General features: G+C 35.8%; 1 protein-coding gene across 1 annotated transcript in view; it reads right to left on the minus strand.

Moving 5' to 3' along the window:
- Window positions 1-23,111, minus strand: part of NUA (nuclear pore anchor) — a 158,605-nt gene that overhangs the window by 43,601 nt on the left and 91,893 nt on the right. The window contains exon 34 of the mRNA XM_089796895.1: window positions 17,837-17,929. Within this exon, the coding sequence (XP_089653021.1) occupies window positions 17,837-17,929 (93 nt within the window). The remainder of the gene's footprint in view (window positions 1-17,836; window positions 17,930-23,111) is intronic.

Below are 23,111 nucleotides of genomic sequence, written 5' to 3' on the forward strand. Positions count from 1 at the left end.
CATGTCTCTCTTTATCCTGTAAGTTGTCAGACACAATTTGGATTTCTGATTCAAAGTCAAGATTTGGTTTTCACATACATATGTATATGTATATGGGAAAATAACAAAATGAAAACCAAAGAGAATAAAAATAAATAAATAAATCAAACCATGAACACTTAAAAAGGAATGAAAGGATAAATATCTAAAAACAAAAAAGAATAAAATCGGAGAAATAAAAAAAATAGAACAAGTTAAAAGGGACCAAAAAAGAGATATTAGAAATAAAAAATGAAAATAAATGAATATAACAGAAATTTGAAGAAAAGATAAGAATGTAAATAAATGATAAAGATCTATAAATGGAAGAAAAAGGAAAAATCGAAAAAACAAAATGTAAAGAAAGAATACAAGAAAGAGGGGATGGATAAAAGGAAAAATGAAGATCGAATAAAACAAAATTTTAAAAAGTTTAAATAATTAAAGAAGAAAATAGAATAAGAGAGAAAAAAATGAGTAACAAAAGGGGGGGGGAAAGAGAGAGAGAGAGAGAGAGAGAGAGAGAGAGCCTCAATAGAAAAGGGGAAGAATGGGAGAAGGTATACCAAAGGGGTGGCGAAGGGTTCTAAAGGAGGATAAAACAAGATGCCCTCTCTAATGCATCCAATAGTGGTCAAAAAAATGACTTGGTTAAAAGGAATCTAACTTTAATACACACAATCTGGTGCATCCAATAGCAGTCAGAAGATAGGCAAAAGCTTATAGCACAATGATAAGTTGTGAGCCTCTCATTTGGGAGGTCTGTAAATAATAAAAAATTGCTTATAGCCTACTCAAGCTTCATATATAATTATTATTATTTTTAACACATAATAATTGCTAATCTCAAAAAACAAATAATAATAATTAATATCAGCTTTGGCCCATTACCATTCAAAAAAAAAAAAAAAAAGTGGTCATATCAAAACTCATTGCATCTAAAACTTTCGTCTGATATCCTTTCCTACATTATGTTTGAGGTATTAAATCTTACATGCCTTCCTAATTAATCTAACAGTACAAAAGGAATTAATGTGCTCAAAACAGAAATTAACAAAAGCAAGCACATAAATGTTTATTACGGAATCCTCCTGATATGCAGGAAAAACCAATGTTGCAGTGGCAATTTCCCTTGAGACTGTCATTTATAAACTCAGGAAGAGAGAACTATGTAAGTGGGCAGCCTTGCCTTTTGCTTATTTCTATCTACCATGAACAAACCCAAAGCAAACTGTAATTCACAAAATTCTGCAACTAGTACATATGCTTTGAAGCTTGCATTATATGGCTATTAATAGATTTTTCCAATCTGTTGGGACTCAAAACTGTTGTGCCCCTTTTTGGTGAGTTCCTCCATTTTTCAACTATTGTCATGGCCATTTGTGACTCATTTCTTGGTAACCACGCTATAATATCTTCTATGTTGGACCCAAATATTGAATTATTGTTCAAAAGGTTTCTCATCAGTTAGAACCCGTCAGATATTTGCTTGCAGGTTTCTCTCACCCATTCAGACCATGCCTAGTTCCTTTCACAATGCCCTGACCAGTCAGAATCCCCCACAAAGGAGGTAACAATGAAAAAATGACCAAGTTGGGTTGTTGCTGAGTACTGATGCCCATCTGAATCTCCTTAGATAAAAGTAAATGTTTGCTTGACATACTCGGAACTTAAATCCCAGATATCGATGTCAATAGGAACTTCAACGTCCATCTGAGCCCATCATTACCAACTAAATATAAGTCAAACTCCATTTGAATGTTCAACATCCCATACCTCTGTAACGCCATCTCATTCCATCACCATTACATCATCCCTTTAGCGAGGATTATGTAACCAACAAACTGAACCATTGAAACCTCACATTTTCATTTAGTTATGTTTGTCTTTATTATGGCTCGCCCAATTCTCACTGTTTTTTGCCTGTCGTCTTTAAACCCAGAATTCTAATCAGCAGTTTGCTTGCAAGGGTCCACATGAGATTTTTTTGTTTGCCAAAGTGCAGTGATTTGTTTGTTTAATTTTTTATAGGAAATGTTTGTAAATGAATATAGGATCTCTGATAGAATAACAGAATGAATAATTCTAATGATGCTCAACTGAAAGTCTGATATGTATAACTGTATATTCAGATCTGATACTGACTGTGACTGATTAGAACCATTTCAAATATTCAGAACAATTATCAAGATTGATATAATGACCTTCAGATGGAACTGTAACTTAATGCAATATATAAACATCAGATAGAATGCAGATATCAATATTATAGTAACCACTGCTGAGAATACTTATGATGGCGTTGAATAGATGATTTCTTCTACAGCAGCAATCATTGTTAATTAAGAAGGCAAGAGTCATGTTCATGTAGAGACATCACTCTATGTGGCTATTGCTACATAGGATCATGTTCCTACGTGGAAATAACTGCCTAGCCAACACAGCATAATAACTATTAGTTAAGGGCCCGATAATATACAAAAGGCGCCGATACAAACATATGCAAGTTTCTCAATAACTTTGAGGATACCCAATCAGTGCAGTTATGATATTACGTGAATTCTAGATCAGGAATGTATTAGTAAATCATATTAAGTTGTTCATCAGTTTTATATATATATATATATATATATATATATATATATATATATATATTTTTCTGATTTACTATATGCTTCAAATCGACTGAAGCTACAATTTTAACACTCCATCTTAGCGAGGGAAAATTTAATCATCAAAATTCTCTCAGTAATAACATTCTCTTAATATGTGCATTGGCATCAAAATTCGTTGATTCCTATCAAGAGAACAGATTATCTGATTTTTGGCACTACAGGAAAGCAATTTAATGTAGTCCATCAAATAACAAGTAATCAGAATGTCATGATCTCTATCATGACAAGCATCATCATCTCCGACACTCTGGGATAACATTTTATGCAGTCTATTATGATACACTTGTTATCATGACTTATGCCACTCCAGGACAGCAACTTAATGAGTTTGTCATGATAACAAGTCAAGCTATTATTAAGATCATCACCTTACAAATATATATCAATGAAAAATCGTCACCTTTCATGACATAATCCACATATGAAAGATAGCCACTCTTTTAGTCATACCAAGTTTAACTCTAAAAAGCTCCACTCTTGTTTTGGAGAGAGGTTTAGTGAATATATCAGCAGTTTGCTCATCAATGTTGATGTATACCAACTTGATGACATTTTTGTCCACCATATCTCTGATGTAGTGATATGGAATCTCTATATGCTTGGATTTGTTAAGGAAGACTGGATTTACAATCAGTTTAATGCAAGCTTTGATTATCACAATGTATTATTGTGGGATTAAGAACTCTCCAAATAGTCCAACCAATAACTTCCTTAACCATTCTGCTTCTTGAGCTCCCATAGAGGTGGCCATATATTCAGCTTCAACGGAACTCTGAGCAATTATTGACTACATCATGCTAAACCAAGATATCATAGTAGATCCAAGGCCAAAACAACATCTTGTGCTACTTTTACGGTTGATGGAACTGTCGGCCTAGTCTGAATCTGAATACCCTTGTAGTTAAAAAATCTCAACATGGTCATATTTTAGACCAAGCCCAATGGTACCACGCAAGTATCTCAAGATGTGCTTGGCTGCCATGAGATGAATCTTCTTAGGTTCACACATGAATTGACTTAATGCATTCGTTCCTTAACAAATATCAAGGCAAGTATTCACCAAGTTCATTATAGATCTGATTATCTGTCTCTAGTATGTTGGATCTATAAGTTTAGATTCAAATGCATCACTTTTAAGCTTATAAAGATTTGTTTCCATCAGTGTAGATAATGGCTTACAGCCCATCATTTCAAATTTGGTCAAGATGTTAATAGTGAATTTTCCTTGATTTAGGAAAATGTAATTCTCCTTTTGCCATACTTGTAGACCAAAAAATAATGCAAAAGACAAAGATCTTTCACATTAAACTCAAATGCAAAATCCTCTTTGCAGTTTACAATAAAATGATCTTTACCCTGTTATTAGTAAGTCATCAACATATAGAACAAGAATTAGCATATCACCATCTGATATTTTGAAACAAATATTAGGATCAACTTCTTTTTTGGAGTATACCAGTTTGGTGAGACAACCGTCTATCCTTTCCTACCATGCCCTGGGGCCTTGTTCGTCGAGTTGTTCGGTTGTTGTTCTCATCGAGGTAGTATGTTGCCTTTCTCACCAAGTTGCCTAAACGTCTTCTTTCATGGTTGTTAATGCTCAGTTCCTTATTTCCCCGAGTACTTTTGTGTTGCCTTTTTCTTCTTGGGCCGACTATGCATGTAATTTAGGTCATCATTAAATAAAGGAATCCATCATTGGGAAGCGTGTGGACCTATTTTGAGGTTATGATTTTTCCTATGTCAGATCTAAAAGGTTCTTTGGGTTATTTCATCTAGTATAAATAAGGAGTCATGTTGTAGGTTCAGAGAGTTTGGAAGAAGATAGGAGAGTCAGAGCTGAGAATCTGGAGATCATGGATCTCGCATGTATGAGGACAATTCTGTAAAGATTTCGTTTTTGTAGTGGTTGTAACCAGGAAGGCTTTACAGCCCAGCATATTACGATAACAAGTAAGCTTCTATTCTTAGTTAATGGTTATCTTTTTGTAATCTATTGTAAATATTAGAATATTTCTAATATTTAGCTAGTTGTAGTTATCTATTAGCTTTCTTTAGCTTTCTTTTAGCTAGAATAGAATATTTCTATTCTTTACAATCGTTTCCTAAGGAAACGTCGCTTTATTCTTTGTATTTATAGCCCTCTCGGTCTCTATTAATGACAAGCAAGTATTCTACCAATTACTTCTGTAATATGGTATAAGAGCATGGTTGCATTTTTTTCGATTGAAATTTTTGGATCATTATTTTTGAAATTATTCCTCACATACTTGCTCCAAGAACACCTAGTTTTTGGCTAGGGTTTTCAAAAACAAGTGTCTTAAAAATCACGTTTGTTTTTTAGCTCGGAACTAGAAAATTTCTTCTGCAACTTGCGATTTTTTTTCACTGGAAAATCACGTTTTTTGTTTTGAAGATCCCAAACTTCAAAATCGTCCTTAAACATCGCGGGTTTCCAAAGCTCTTTTTGCAAATTCGTGTATGTTGTTGCTAAGGCTTGTTCTTCTGACAAATCACGGTATCCATTGACGTGTTTCTCCTAAGGTTGTGCATCTACTAAATTTGCATTTTTAGGGTGAAGAATCTGTTTTTATTGTGTCAATCCTTCATCGTCTATGTTGTCTCAGCAAGAACGCATCTATTCGGAAAAAAAAATAAGTTGTTTTTTGTCTACAAACTCCATTTTCTCTATGACTTATTCCTTCAATGGCTACTGACTAGGTTTTTCTTTGAAACCCTAAATTTTGAGCTTAAAAAAAATTTATCTCAAATTCTTGGTACTTTTTTTGAGAGCTCAACTAGGTTGTCCAATTTTTTTGGTTGCCTCAAATTTCGTGCCTTGATTTTCGAGCCAGCGGATCCAAAAACCAACAACATATTCTTTCTTGATTTTTCGAGCTCTCTTCTAGGTTATCCTTCAAATTTTTTGGGTCTTCTATTTATTTGCCTCGAAGATCATGCCTTCACAGATTTTCACACTTTTTCATTGAAAAACATGTTATGGCATCATTGACTAATATTCTGCTCAAGAGCAATTCAAAATTCAATAATCAGAATTATGACACTTGGAAGCAACGGCTAATGGCAATTTTTGAATATCGGAATACTGATCAGATTGTTCTATGTGCAGTACTGCAAAGATGTGCACTCAGATTAGTCCTAACCATGGCAGCACAGTTTGGCTCGAAAGTCCATTAGATGGACGTCAAGAGTGCTTTCCTGAATGGTGATCTCCACGAAGAGGTCTATAAGGCACAACCTCCTGGTTTCAAGGTTGCTGGTAAAGACCATTAGGTTCTCAAATTGGTAAAAGCTCTCTAAGGCTTGAAGCAGGCCCCTAGGTCATGGTACAAAAAAATTGATAAGTACCTTAGTGATCAAGGCTTCCAAAGGAGTTCTTCAAACTCAAATTTGTACATCAAGACTGCTAACAGTGACATCATCCTTTTGGTTATTTATGTAGATGATTTGATCATCACTGGCAGTTCCTCATTTTTTATTCAAGGAATCAAACAGAATTTATGCCAGTGATTTCATATGATGGATCTTGGACTCATGCATTATTGCCTATGTGTTAAGGTTTGGCAACAATCTTTTGGTATATTCATCTCTGAGTCCAAATATATCAAATAGAATTTATGCCAGTCTTTTGATATTGCTGACCTTGAGCTCATGCATTATTGCCTAGGTGTTGAGGTTTGGCAACAGTCTTTTGGTTCATTCATCTCTCAGTCCAAATATGCTAGGGCTCTGTTAGACAAATTTCGTATGCTAGATTGCAAGCCTACATCTACACCCATGGAGGAAGGTCTCAAGTTATTAGCCAAGTCTGATTATCCTCCCATTGATGATACTACATACTAGCAACTAGTAGGCAGCCTTATCTACCACTCTGCCACTAGACCTGATATCAGCTTCACAGTCAACTACATCTCACGCTTTATGACAGCTCCCAAGGCTGACAATTGGATGGCAACAAAACGTGTGCTTCGTTATGGGAAGGGCACTTTAGATTATGGACTTCTTTACTCTCTAAGTTCTAATCCTAGACTCAATGAGTTCATAGATTCAGATTGGGCAGGCTCTGTTGACAATAAAAAGTCACCTTCCAAATATGTGTTCAGTTTGGGATCAAGTGTTGTCACATGTACTAGTAAGAAGCAGCGAGTACTTTCTCTCTCCTCTATAGAGACTGAATACAGAGGGGCAGTCAAGGAAGCTATTTGGCTTCATTGGATGCTTGGGGATATGCAAATGTCACCAACAGGACCAACCACTTTTTTTGTTGATAGCGAAGTCATTATCAAGTTAGTGCGAAATCATGTCTTTTATGAATGAACCAAGCATGTGGATGTTCACTGTCACTACATACGACGATTCGTTGAAGACAGGACAATAGACTTGCAATATGTTCCTACCATAGATCAAACAACAAACATTCTCACCAAGCCCCTTGGTCCTGATAAGTTTGTCAAATTCAGAGGACAGCTTGGTGTTGTGGATAGATTAACCATTAAGGGAGGGCATTACGATGATAGATAAGCTTCTATTATTAGTTAATGGTATTTGTTTGTAACCTATTGTAAATTTTAAGATGTTTCTAATATTTAGTTAGTTGTAGTTATTTGCTAGTTTTCTTTAGCTTTCTTTTAGCTAGAATAGAATATTTGTATTCTTTACGATCGTTTCCTAAGGAAACATCGCTTTATGCTTTGTATACATAGACCTCTCAGTGTCTGTTAATAACAAGCAAGTGTTTTACCAATTACTTTCGAAATACGGCACGTATCAAAGTTTTCAATGAATATATGAATCGGATCTGCATTTGTGTTCTGTCCTCCTACTGTGTTGTTCCTTTGTTGTGTTAAGCAAGGTATTGTCTGCATTAGGTGGTATCAGAGCAAGTTTTGGATCTAGGGTGCGAGTCTAGGTCTTGCAGGTTTCTCCTTGTAAACCCTAGTTGGTTGATTTGTTGTGGGGTGGCAGAATTGCAATCTAACCTAGAATTGCAAAGGGTTTCAAGATGGTTTGTGGTTGGAGGAACGCAGATCTAGGATTGGCAGATATGCTAAGGTAGATTGCTAAGAGGTCAGATGTTGTTGAGACAGCCCAGTGTCGAGGAAGACGTTTGAATGATGTTAGTGATATGAAGGAGGTTACACCTGCAACCCTTGATGGATTAGGGGGATGAAAGGTTGTTGAAGGCATTGACAAGTTTGAAATCTACATCGCAGCCTAACCCTCCCAAGCATACTGGAAATTGTATTCAGATGAGTTGATAGATTGGATCATCGAGATGGAGAATTACTTTGAGTATGAAAGCATAGCAGATCAGAAGAAGGTGAAGATTGCAAGCACAAAGCTGAACGGTCATGCATTCTTGTGGAGGGAGTATTTACAGCAAGATAGAGAGAAAAGAGGTAAAACTAAAATCAAGGTATGGGATAAGATGGTGAACAAGTTGAAAGGAAAGTTTCTTCTGTGTGATTATCAGATTAACATATTTAGGAGAACGCAAAGTTTGAAGTAGAAAGATAGTTCGGTGAAGGAATACACTGAGGAATTCTACAAATTCGATGTCAGATCCGAACATATTGAAGATGGAGTGGAAAGAACTGCAAGAAACCTAAATGGATTGAGGACTTCTATACAAGAGGAATTTAGTTTTGTGAAAATGGAAAGCATTGAAGACGCTTATCAATTTGCCCCAAAAGATGAGTAGAAACTAAATAAAAGGCATGAGCAAAGACAAAGATGAAGAGGTAGTAGATTCCCCAAAGGAAGAGGCAGATGTTATGGTGAAAATAGTAGATCAGATCAGGAAAGGACAAATCATGATAAAAGCAAGACCAAGTGGAAAAGTGAAGATAAAAGAAAGACCAAGTGGAAAGGCAAAAGTTCATTCCAAGGCAAAGGTAGTTATTACCAAGGTGACTATTATAGAGGAGGATTCTGAGAAACTTGTTACAATTGTGGAGAAGGACATCGATCATTTGAATGTAAGAACCCGAGTAAGAAGGTCGGTAATAGCAAAAATGTTTTAGTGCATGTTTTAGTGCATGAACCTATGAAGGTTCACTGAATAAACCTGAGAAGGAAAGTAACCTAATAGTTAGAAGAGCATTGTGGAGTGAGAAGACAAAAAATGATACTGTGAAGAAGAGTTTGTTCAAGACCAGTTGTAAAGTTGCAAACGGCTTGAAAAGTGATCATTCACAATGGGAGTGCAGAAAATTTGGTCCTAGAGGAGATTGTTTCAAAGTTGCAGTTGGAAAGATTAAAGCACCCTAAGCCCTATCAAGTTTCATGGACAAGGAGAAGCATACATTGATGGTAAGTGAACAGTGTTTTGTGAATTTAAAATTTCGAAAGTACCATGATAAAGTGATGTGCGATATTATGCCTATGGATTGTTGTCATATTATGTTGGGTGTGATAGACATAATGTACATGATGGAAGATTGAATAACTATACTATTTGGGTTGATGGAAAGAGACAAATATTATTACATTCAATTGAAGAATATGTTGGTGAGATATGTACATATGTGAAAGTTTATTTGATGGAAGGTAGGCAGTTTGTTAAGGATCTTAAGAAAAATGATGTATGTTATTCTATGATTCCTAATAAACCGAGTGAGAAAATAGAAGCCCGAGTTCTAGCAGGATTCAAAGAATTGATCACCGAGTTCAAGGAGATCATTTTAGATAATGTACCTGATGGTTTGCCACCAATGAAAGCATCAGTCATTGTATGAATTTGATTCCTAAAACTAGTTTATCGAATAAAGCACCACACCGATTGACACCAACCGAGAATGAAGAGCTAAACCGACAAGTGTAGGAATTGTCGAGAAATGATTGATCAGAAAAGTTTGAGTCCGTGTGTAGTACCAACTGTGTTGGCACCTAAGAAGAATGGAGAATATCTACTAATTCTAGAACTATAAACAAGATAACATTAAAGTATACGTTTCCTATGCTGAGAATGGATGACATAATGGATTGTTTGAGTGGAGCAAGATATTTTACAAAGATTGACTTGAAGAGTGGGTATCATCAGATCAGAATCAAAGAAGGTGATGAATGGAAGATTGCTTTTAAGACAAGAGAAGGTTTCTATGGGTGCTTGGTTTTGTCTTTTTCTTTAACTAATGCACCGAGTACTTCAATGAGGATAATGAATGAAATTCTAAAGAAATTCTTGTGTACTTGGATGATATTTTGGTATTTAGTAAAACCAGAGAAAAGTTGTTGCAATTCAGACAACTATTGCAAATATTGAAAGAGGAAAAGTTGTTGAATAATTTGAAAAAGAGTAATTTCATAAAAGAGGAGCTTGTGTATCTAGGATTTCTGATTTCACCCGATGGTTTGAAGATGGATCTTGGGAAGGTTAAAGCAATTATGATATGGCCTACACCAGAGAATTTTGGTGGCATAAGATCATTTCATGGTTTGGCAAGTTTTAACAGAAAGTATATCACAAATTTCACTTCAATTTGCAATGCTATGACTAAAACAATTAGAGGAGACAAAACAGAAGTTAACTGGATACATGGAGCTGATAAGAGTTTAGAGACTTTGAAACAGAAGGTTGTTGAAATGCTTGTATTGACTTTGCCTAATTTCAATAAGGTATTTCAAGTTGAATGTGATGCAAGTGGTAGTGTAATAGGAGTTGCGTTGAGTCGGGAAGATAAACCTTTTACTTTCTTTAGTGAAAAGTTGAATAATGCAAAAAGGAATTATTATGTGTATGATCAAGAGTTTTATGCTACTGTACAAGCCTTGAAAAAATGGAGACATTATTTGATGCCTAAGAAGTTTGTGTTCTATACTGATCATAAGGCTTTACAATATTTGGGTGGTTAGCATATGTTGAATGAAAGACATAAGAAATGGGTTGAGTATCTACAGAATTTCACATATGTGATAAAGCATAAGATTGGAGTGTCTAACTGAGTTGCTAATTCATTAAGCCGTAGATTTTGATGACTGAAACGAGAGTGGAAGTTCTTGGCTTTGATGATATGAAGAATTTGTATGAAACTGACCCTGACTTTTCTGAGCCATCAAAAATGTGCAAAGCACCTATTTCACCTATTTCAGATCAACCGAGTAAGTGGCAAGACTATTTCATCCAAAAAGGTATGTTGTTCAAAGGAATTCAGTTATGTACCAAGAGGATCAATGAGAACTAATCTGATAAAAAAGAAGCATAACAGTCGTTTGGCTGGACATTTTGACATTGATAAGACATTGAATTTGCTAAGGAAAGGTACTTTTGGCCTCAGTTGTATTAGATGTTCAGAAATTTGTGAAGAATTGTGGAGTTACTCAAGTTGCAAAGGGAGTGAGTCAGAATATTGGATTGTATATACCGATTTCTATTCCTAAGAAACCTTGGAGTGATATTAGCATGAGTTTTGTTCTTGACTTATCCAGGACTGCAAGAAGTAATGATTCCATATTTGTTGCTCTGGACAGATTTTCAAAGATGAGACATTTAATACCGTATTGGAAAAACATCAAATGAAGTGCATGTAGTAGATCTTTTCTTTAAGGAGATTGTCAGATTGCATGGATTATCAAGGAGCATCATCTCTGACCAAGACAATAAGTGTGCTGGATATTTTTGGAAGATTTTGTGGAAGAAGCTAGAAACCAATTTGAAGTATAGTTCAACATTTCATCCACAAACTGATGGACAAATGAAGGTTGTAAACAGAAGTATTGGGCAATCTGTTGAGATGCTTAGTTGGAGACATAACGAGTAATTAGGATTATGTATTGGCACAAGCAAAGTTTACATGCAATAATTCAGTGAATCGAAATATAGCCAAGACACCTTTTCAGATTCTTACTGGCATGCAGTCTAGAGGTATATCATATTTAAGGAATGTTGTTGGAGAAGAGAAGAGAAGTGCTGAAGGGGAAAGTTTTGTTGAATTTATGAAGACATTAATTGAGGATGTGAAACAGAAGTTACAATAGAATAATATAAAATACAAGGATAATACAGATAAATCAAGGAGACATAAGATTTTTGAAGTTGGTGAAGTACTAATGGTTCATTTGAAGAAAGGCAGATTTCCTGTTGGAATATACAGCAAGCTGAAGATGAAAAAATTTGGCCCTTGCAAAATATTAAAATATTCGACAGTGGAAATGCTTATGAAGTGGAGTTACCTGATGACATGAACATATCACTTATATTCAACATTGCAGATTTGTATGAGTAGCATGAGCCTAATGAAAAAGTAACAATATTGAGTGATTATCCTACGAAGCATATGGAGGAAGTTGAACATATTCTGGAATAATGAGCTGGTAGAACCACAAGTGGAAAGAGCTACATGGAATACCTGGTAAAATGAAAGAATAGGCCAGTTGAAGATGCTACATCGATTTCTCAGCTTGAGTTGGATTTAGCTGAGGTTGAACCTCCCACATGATTTGGAGAATCATTTCTTTTCAACCCCAAGTGTTTGAAGCAGAAGCATCTTGGGTGTCTTTGCAATCCTGGATCTTGGTAGCTTGGCAGTTGTGCTCAGTTAGCTTTTGGTTTGGTCTGCTCGGTAGTTGATTGGCGTGCTCAATGGATTATTTAGTCATCGAGTTGCTCGGTTATTTTCACTGATTTGGCTCAGCGTCATCTTTGGTGGTGGCGGTTGTTTGGTTCCTTGTTTTGCTGAATGCTTATTTGTTGGTTTTTCTTCTTGTGTCAACTATGCATGTAATTTAGGTCATCATAAAATAAAGGGATCTATCATTGGGAAGGGTGTGGACCTATTTTGGGGTCGTGATTTCTCTTATGTTGGATCTAGAAGGCTCTTTGAGTCATTTCATCTAGTATAAATATGGATTCATGCTATAGGTTTAGAGAATTAGGGAGAAGATAGGGGAGTCAGAGCTTAGAATCTGCAAATCGTGGATCTCACATGTATGAGGACAGTTCTATAATACTTCATTTTTGTAGTGGTCGTAACCAAAAGGCCTTACAGCCCAGCATGCATCAAGACTTTCAATGAATATATGAATCAGGTCTACATATGTGTTCTCTGCTCTCATTGTGTTGTTCCTTTGTTGTGTTAAGCAGGGTCTATCCTGCATCATTATTGCTTAAGGGCAAGCAATATCGAGAAGGGAGGACTGTAATGTCCCCTTTTTGGGACATCAGGAATTTTGATGTTAAATTCATATAAATTTGGCTTAAGAGTTTAAAGCAAATTTATAAAATAGGTCAATTTAATCTTATATAGGGGTTTAAAAGGTGACAAAAGAAGAAGATGATGGAAGACAGAGAAGTGGAAACTAAAGAGTTGCATCTTGATGCATAAAAAGAAGGAAGGGAGCCTCATTTTGGGCATGCTTGGATATTGAATTAGTTTGAGATTTCTCTTGAAGAAATTAAGGAAGCTTCACCTTCTATTCAAGATCTGAGGATGCAAACCCTCATATTCTTCTTGAGTGGATTAGACGTGGCCCCGATTCATCAATTGTGGTGGATTCGCAACAGAGTTCACAGTTGCATTTCATGTTCAATTTTTATTATCCAATATAATTGTTATCAATGTTTATACGATTGGATTGTTATTGTATTGTTGGTCTATAATGCAATAGCAAATTTTGGAGTATTTGTTAGTTATTTACTGGTTAATGTTGTTGGTTATTTACCGTTATTTGTTGGTCTTCATGGCATAATTTATCAGTTTATATTCTGAAATTTATTTGAGAAAATATTGGAGAGAATATCTGACTAGGATATTCCAAATGCCATATGTATCTTCGAGTTGAATTGTATGCCTCCTGATTGTGTCATTGAGGGCACTTGAGCAGATTAGAGTCTTCTCTACCTTGTCATGTTCTATTTCAGTGGAGTTTCTTCAGATCAGCGGTTACTCTTCGACAATGCTTGCAACTTCTTCATGCTTCGGTGGTGTTCTTCATGATCTTTCCTTTATTCCTATTTTTTTGGGGCATTCTCTAGTTTGCAGACTTCTTCCGCCCTTCATTAGTCTCCTCCTTTGTACATGCATACCTCATCAAGCCTAGTTATCAGGATCTATTGTTTCATTCATGCATTTTTAGTCCTTTGTTGTTTTTAGCTTCTCCCTAACTCATCTTAAGCAAGGTGTTAGAGCTATCATGTTGTGGCTAATAAAAATTTATTTAATTATTAGTCTATTATATCAACACTTAAGCTAAACATAGACATCTTATAATTCTTTAGGGTTTCTGATATCCTTTTATAAGGATTCTCTCTTTGTAATTTCATAAAAATTGTGTAATTGTATGGCATTCTTTTTTGCACAATCATTATAAATCCTCTTTTCTGGATCGCTATCTTTTGGCCTCCATAGCTTTTTTTTATTTCTATCTTTCTGTGACAGGTTTGCATGTAGGTCATTCTTGGGAGCTGTGGAACCGATTTTTCCTCAACTCTTACATGATACTCCCATGTCTTCTTATTATGTTCATCATTCACTACCTTCTCTCCACTATCAGCTCAATCTGAAATGATTGTTCATCCAGCTATATTAAGCACACACTACAAATATAGTCCCAAGACCATATGCAGATAATGTTAGAACAGTCCACTAGAAGGGGTTACATCCCTCTAGTCTGTAATCACAAAACTCTAAGAGTCACTCTAAGAATTATGTATTCAACCTTCATTCTCTTCCTTTCCTAGTTCACATTTTCAATTTAGCTTCTTCGAAAATCCCTTTTAAGTTTCCTTCTTTTCCCCAAATACCCCATGCCATCTTCCATCTGTTACCACATCCGGCTCTTGGACCTCCATCATTACACCATCCATGTGGGCAAGGAAGAGAGTCAAGCGGTATGTTTTGACACACATACATGGTCATCCAAGTGAACTCAACTTCAGACAAAGACTGGAATTGCATAATGTTTAAAGTGGTCCCCAAGGGCATAAGATAGAATTTCTTATTATTTTAATTTAGTCACTTTTTCCTCTATACTTTTTGTATAGGGGTATTGTTGCCAATTATCACCAAATAACACCATGATTAAGTCTTCAATTAACCCTTGGGAGCAAAATGACTGGGGCTAATACACCAATTCCTTGGCAATCTACGCAAGGGACATTTGCAGTCTCTCTTCCCCACAAAACCAATCAACATGCATTTTCTCACATGCTATGTTACTGAATCAGCTGGATATATACCTTTTCCAGGTACGAGCCCATTTCCATTTGCACTTGCATTTACCTATCCATATGGTATGGTTTTGCAAATGGTACCAATGACTTTAAAACTTGTAGGCACTTGCATTTGAAAATTTAGAAGTGCCTAGAGAATTTAGCACTCTGAAAATTGCATGGGAGCAACCTCGAGTATGGGAATACTACACACTCGAGGTTACTCCCAGGCACCCACCATTATTTCAAAGGCTTCCCACCCACTTGTAGTCAATAGCTATGTTGTTGTTCAATCTAAAACACTCATTTTGGACATGATCAATCCTATACCATTGATTGTGCAATGTTGTAAATTAGATTTTTCCTAATGCTCTTATAGAGAATGACTTTTATCTTTTCAAAGTGGTTACTATGGGAATACTACACACTCGAGGTTATTCCTAGGCACCCACCATTATTTCAAAGGCTTCCCACCCACTTGTAGTCAATAGCTATGTTGTTGTTCAATCTAAAACACTCATTTTGGACATGATCAATCCTATTCCATTGATTGTGCAATGTTGTAAATTAGATTTTTCCTAATGCTCTTATAGAGAATGACTTTTATCTTTTCAAAGTGGTTAGTTCGGCATTGGTTCTTCAGATGCCAAAAGTTGTAGCACAGCCATAGACACGTCCAATTCATTCAAGGATTACAAACCCATAGGAATCAAAGATTAAAACTGTAAATGGAAAATACTGCAGGATGTCCCCAAGGCAGTAGATATTTATGTAGGGAAAAAAATCACATCTAGAGACTCTCTTGCCACAACTAGAAAACATTGAATTAAAGAAGTGTAGCAATAGTTTCAAAATATTGCAAGCTGCATTTATATTTCTCACATTTGATGTGGATAAGTGTGGTTCTATTTGGGTTAATAAGTATGCTCTATTATACCTTTAATGATCTTTAATAGCCATCTGTTCTGTAAACTGTGACTCCATTGCCCAATTGGTTTGCACTAATCCAAGATCATGTAACGATCTGAAATCAAATCGAAAATGCAAGTAAATATTGGAGTAGTTTTCTGCGTTTGTGATTGTCAGTAAAAACAGAAAAACTATCTTTTATGTGAGCCCCAAACAGATTTATTTCATGGGATCCTATTTGTATGCTTTATCGGCTAAGTTGTATAATGTTCCTCGGAACCAGATATGTCTGTACATATGGCTTATTGGCATTTAATATTTATCTTTGGCATTTAGCATTGATCAATGATGAAGTACCATACTATCAAATGATTTAGCTTTACAATTTGTTTATTTTTGTTAATATATTATTTGTATACAATATATACACACACACATACTCAAATGCATCCAAGCCCCCCAAAAAATAGCATGCATCCATGTACCAGGTTCTTGTATCCGTGTCCAAACTGGTAACTCAGTTTATCATCTATATAGGTGTAAATAGCTGTACATGGTTCAATGACAAGATTTGGGGCAAAGTCATAAAGTTGGGTCTGGCTATCAATTCCTTTAATTGCTCATCTTTATCTGATTTTAATACTTGTTAAACTATACCACTCTAAAGACCCTCAAAAGTCAACATTGAGCTCAAACAACGGGAAGTTAAAACCACTATCATAGAGTTGGCATTTAAACCTCCATGGTCTATTTATTTAACCAATTTCACTTGCATGATCAAAACCTTGACCTTTTTAGTGGGTCTAGTCTTAGGAAGTGGAGCAGCAGTTTTAGGATCCAACCACCCAATGACAATATTGCTGGATGAATTCAAAAATCACAAAAAATTGTATAATATTTTTAAGTTGAGAATCTCAGTTTTCACAAAATATTGCCTGTAGATTGTCTTGTAGCAAACTCCAGGATGTTCTTCCAACCACTCTACAACATTGTCAAACTCAAATGTCATATACATGCATACATTATATATATAAAATATGAAAATAATGTCAGGTGTCAACAATCAGCCCTCACTAATGAAGCATCATCATATAGGTCTTCAAAAATACCAACGCCGGCATCTATACTAGTTTGACGTAGGGAAAGTATACTAGAAGCATCACAAACAATGCCATTGGGAATCTTGTCCTTGATAGTTGACTTGTCTTCAACATTAAGTGCAGTTAGGTACGAACTGGAAGCATTCAAATCAATATGCCCTCGCTCGATATCTCACTCATTTGTGTCCCCTTCCTTTTAGGCACTTGAAAGATTAAAGAAGTTTTGTTATAACACTTGTGACAAATTTTGATTACAAGAAGTTGTGTGTGTGTCAATGACTGACCATAGAACTGCCACAGATTGAACAACAATTATAAACTTGTCGTGAAGAGCATAACTGCACCCTACGTATTAGGATCAGCGAAGAGTCTACAAAGTGTTGTCTTTATGGAGCAATCCATGTCAATGCAAAAAAAATAGCACTATAATATTTTGGACCCGAGGCAAAAAATAATGTGGTGATATGGTTATTTTCGTCCACCTCTCTTCAATAATTTTATATAGTTTTGACAGTTCTTCATGATCTTGCTTATTTTAATTTATAAATGTCTTCCTCTTTTAAATAATTGAGTTGACATCACTATATATCTCTCCAAATAAGGACTATCCGTGTTGACCTAATACATCATACTCAATACGACATCATCTAGGATCATCTGTTTCACATTTGTTGATATTGTAACACTAGATTGCCTTCGTATTGACTAAGTTGGGTTCAATACAGTAGGTAGTTGTGAATTGAATGAAGACAAAAGAAAAATTACTAGCAATCAAGGTGTGGTTGTTACAAGTCAGAGACCAATTCCATGTCATAAATTGGTAAAATCCTAGAATACCAGTTCCAAACAAACTTGATCTAGATTTGATTATGCAACTAAGCAAAATTTATCATGCTGTGATCAATTCCTTAAGTTATAATCACATATAGTTACTTTCATTTATATTTTGCACAAGCAATTACTACCTGTTCGTTACTCTCCTTATACTTTTCCTTGGCATCAGCTCTTAAAGACTGCAAAGATTCCTTTTCCATCTCCCATGAAACTTTTGAAGATTCCTGTAAAAGAACACAAACCATCCACCATAAAAAATATGACGAAAAAAAACAAACATGACTTTACCAAGGTATGAAATTAGAAGAATAGTATGCAACAAATACAAATTTTAAACGAAGTTCATATAATTATATATCCTTAATACAAAGTACTGTCAATACTATAATACTATGACACATAAACATAGTTTTCTAGCACCAAAGTACAAAAGTTGAAACAAGCTAACAAGCAATATTGCAAAAACTAGCAGACCAGGATTAAAACTTCACAGTAAAGCACAAAAAGAATTTTCAAATCTTTTAGACTAAGTAATGATGATGGAATACTTGAAGAGCTAGGTCAGGTTGAAAGAATCAGCTCATAACAAAGCTCTCCCACATGAAACGAAAATAACACTTAAGTTTTCACCTTCCTGTAAAGTATGACCATGGATAAAGTAGCAACTATATAAACTAAAGAAGTTTATATTTATACTTAGAAACTCAAATTCAGGTTATCACAATAGGGTTCACCCCACTTTGCCTGCCATTATATTTGTTTAGTTTTTACAACTGTTCAGATTTCTATTTAGTTTTTCAACCTTCCATTTTCATTGTACGCTCACTTAAAAAAATGTATACTGGAAAAAAAATCAATTGGTTTAACAAAATATCTGCATGTTGTGTAGGGCAGGACGGAGGGGCTGCTGAATTTGCAGAGATAAATCTGCTCCAAAATAAATCCGCAAAATTCTCAAAATAGAGAAAATAAACATAAAGTTCCAGGTAGTTTCCTTATGGGGTATGCAAGGATGCAGGGAACAGAGGCTAAATTAGGGGACAGCAAGATGGGAGCAATGGAGTCATAATCAAATTGAGGTGAACTGAAATCATCAAGACAGCATCTGCGACATGATATGTCAACAAGTGCCATGTGAGAGGCAAGCTAGTTTTCACAAAGTCAAGGGTTGCAATCAATATGTAATTACCTGTGCTATATAGCAAGCAACTAACAGTGTCCCCAGGCGGCAATGGTGGTGATATTGTGAGGGGACATTTTCCCCAAGTTCAGTTGAATTGGTATCTTCAAGGTAAAATCTGCAATATCATATTTCTGTGAATGCCACATTTCCCCAATATGCAATATTATGTGCTATATATAGCGGCCAGCGAGAAAAAGATGGTTGTGAACAAAATGAAGTTATTATTAGACTAAAGGAAAAGCTAATAATTAATATAAGAGTACAGCATATGTGGAGTCACTGGACAATGCTTATTGTTATGTTTGACAAAATTGGTTATCTGCCAATGTATTAATTGACACCGATGTATTAATTGTCCATATCAAGTTCATTGTTGCTCTCAAGTAGTTGTAAGTGTTGGTTCGTTGACAATTGTGTCTCTCTTGGCAATCACCGGATCCTTTAAATATGTTGCTTATTGCCAACGGAGTAGAGTAGAGTCAGATGAAATGTATTCCTTGGCTATATCTAATTTTCTTCTCCATAACGAATTCATGATCGAATAAAGATATATTTTAATCCTGTATCTGGTACACACTGCCATATGTATTATTATTTCATTTACCACGCATAGCAATAAATGTTTGGCATCATTGCCTTACAAGAAACTAGGTCAGCATTGTGTATTCATGTCTTTGGATCTCAATAAAGGTGAGAAGAGACCAAGTGGTCACAACCAAGTGACCATACGATCTTTAAGGATTGTAAAACAAAGAGAGCAAAGGAAGAATTTCATAAGAAAGATTTCACGAGATCATCTCTAACGATTCCCAAGTTAAAGCCTTTTTTGAGAATTAAGTAAAAGCCAAAGCATGAGTTGAAGCCATAGTCAGAAGGAAAGGAAATGATTTAGCAAGGAAGGCACAAATCGTATGTGAAGTGCCAGAAGCATATTACCAAATACTTACCACTCTCAAATGCAACATAACTATACCGATCACACAACCTGTCTACACAATAAACATCAAACAAGGGGTATGAAGAAAGAAATCTTAAGCTGACAGACATATTCCACCAAAAAGAAAATCTATGCTTCAGAGGAATCTAGTATTGGAGGAACAACTCAAGATCCCTAGATAGTGAGCCTAAAGGAATAAGTCAAAGCCTAAAAGTACCCTAGGTGTTGTGGACATTAGAAAGCACCATAACATAGCACTCAAAGTAGTCCACTCAAGGCCAACAGACAAAAGATCATGCAGGTGAGAAAGATGGGAACTCCTCTGACTAGTCTACACGTGTTGGCAAAAACTATAGAAGTCCAGGCCAAAACAGATCGAAACATCATATGAGGCACTAAAAATCATGCCAAACTATGTGAGTAGCAAGCAATTAGAGAGAGAGGAATATTGGCTAAGATCATTTCCAACAACCCTACAGGCTATAGCCATTCACAAGTTCATAGAATTTGATGTTTCATCCATTGCCTCTTGAGACGCACTCTGGAGGGAGTTCAAGACCAAGTTTAAAGTACGATGAGACGAGCTTATAGTTGTAAGCTCAAGGAATTGCTAAAGCCAAGTTTAAGAATCAGCCAGACAACAACTTGGACAAGACTTGGTTCATTGTAGCGTTGATTCCATCAATAAGAAAAAAGATGAAGGTGGTTGCCTACTCATATGTCAATGCCTATAATCAAGCGATCAACATTGAGAGTGAAAACGAGACATCCTCCTGAGGGAAGAGGAAGACACACAGTGACTATAGCATTAAGGGTGGCAGCAATGATTAACAACAAACAAGGCCCTATAGAGAGAAATGATCATCTATAAAATTTACCAAGTAATGGGTCATTAAATAAATGAGTGTCCATATAATGTAAATACTAGAGGTATGCAAGTACTCTTCACATAGGGAGAGTCCACTCCATCTAAACTACAAAATGTATCCAAAGCCGGTTATGGAAATCATCGGCATTATCAAGTATGGTATGACTCAAGAGGACATCCTATCATATAGGGCAAATAATGAAGCAAATGGGAACACCTTGCAAAGGACTTAGGGAAGAAGAAAGTAAACTTAGAATTATTGTGCAAATGGCATAGACGGGATAAGAAAGAAGACACAAATTGCCCGAAGCAAAAGAGTATCAATATGTTGGATATTGAGCAACAAGACACGGTAGTTCTTGCAATCATGAAAGCACAAACAAGGACGGTGATGTACCTAGACCCTCATATGAAGGAACAACTCCAAGAAGCTAGAATAGAAGTTGAACAAACAAAGGTGAAGGAATGAATAACTTCCAATGTATCAACAAGTATGTTAATATAATTTATCACCAAACATCATAGTTTAGAAAATGTTGCATACAATTGTACCCATCAAGGTCGCGAACCTTCTTCAAATTATGCCACAACTGAGTGGCAATTTCCAACACATTTGGTGATGACACACTCAGCCAAAATTAATGTAAGCCATAAGGGGAATGTATGGTAAAGTCGCCACTCGAGGACAACCAGGGCACTAACCTAATATTGCTCACAATTAGAATAACAGTAGTCATCACCGAAATGGAAATAATACCATCAATGGAGACTTAAGAGCCAATGTATTGTCGGAAGAAACTTGGAAATGTTTGAGGAAATCAACATATCGGTTGCCAACCTCCCACGTGGTACGTGTTGACCATCATGGAGTTAAGTTGTTGGGGACATTTATGGCACATAAGGTAACAATTGGCACACGATGCCTTCTTTTTGGATTTTTTGGTTATCTCGTTGGAAAAGAAGGCATATGATGTGTTTTTTGGTAGAAGTCAGTTGATTGCTACCAAGGTAGGACACAATTGGAAGCTAACCATCCTCTTCATCAAGACTAAAGAGAAGTACATCAATAATCGAAGAATTCAGGTCATGAGTTAAGAGTTGGTATTAGGTATACACTACCATTAGGCTCTTCATTGTTTGAATTCATGAGAGAGCAAGGATATATTTTACTCTTGTATTAGGTATGCACTACCATCAGTATTATTATTTCATTTATTTAATTTTTTATATTGAAGATCGTTTACAAACTTGTGCTCATTCAAGCAACAAAATGAGGCTTAAAGCTTATTCGAGCTCCTTACAAGCAATCACACTAGAAACAACAATTGGAAGGCCAAGTCTCACAACTTACAATCCACCTTTTACAATGAGACAAATACAAACATGGAAGATCAAGAGTCACAACTTAGAATTCCACAAAGAGCTCCCTCTTGGGATTTGAACCAGGTTCTCCAAAATGAGAACTCATTGCTTCAACCAAGCCAAACCCCTAGGACATTTCATTTATGTAATTATTAATAACAGCAGTAAATAATAAGACACCATTAACTTATACATTAGTAAGTTTTAGACTATCATCGAACTTAATAATGACCAGAATTTATCCTAAACCTGGGGAATTTGTGGAACAAACATCACCCCTTAAGGAAATGGGCAAAGCCACAATATGCTAGACCCATCCATTCCATCACTTAGGGCAGTCAGTTCTGTCATTACTTTGAACAATGACAAGAGAACAGCTTTAGAAAAAGATAATGACCAATGCTATTCCAGATTAGAATAAAATGGAAGTTGATCTGTTGGTAAAAAGATAGATTAATTATAAACAAAAATTTGATCATACTAATTGGGCTCTCTTGAATAGAAGCAGATATTTGGCCAAAAATGGGGTGTTTGTTGAGCCTTGTCATCACACTTGATGCAAACTGACCAGCAGCCAGGTGCTGGAACAAGTCACATTTACCCCTGGCAAGCACATTTTCAATTTTGGCCGTTCATAATCCAGATGTAGTCCGTACCCTTATGACAAGGAAAAGGCCTCTTATTGTCTAATTCCCTACCTTTCATGGTGAAGTTCTGGGTGTTGTTTCGTGCTAAACCCATTTCGTTGGTAGCTCTTCATCACTGTGCTTCACATATTTGGGTCCAGCAAATTCTTCAATTAAAGGTGATCTTTTCAAGCATTAAGGCGATATGACCTTCAATGCTTATCCAGCATATCTCGAGGTTAAGGAAGAGGTGCATAGATTAGGATAGATACCTCTCCATTCAAGAAGTTATGAATCAGCTGGAGGCTCTTATCACAGAGATGGTTATGACACAGGCAACAATTGACACAAGATGCAAATTTAATACAGATGCTCAGGCCCCTAATCCCCCACTCCATATATCCCGAGAGAAAGTCATTAAACTTAATGA

The sequence above is a fragment of the Cupressus sempervirens genome, chromosome 8, assembly GCF_028749045.1.
Source record: "Cupressus sempervirens isolate cs-2001-9-10 chromosome 8, ASM2874904v1, whole genome shotgun sequence".
Taxonomy (NCBI): Eukaryota; Viridiplantae; Streptophyta; class Pinopsida; order Cupressales; family Cupressaceae; genus Cupressus; species Cupressus sempervirens.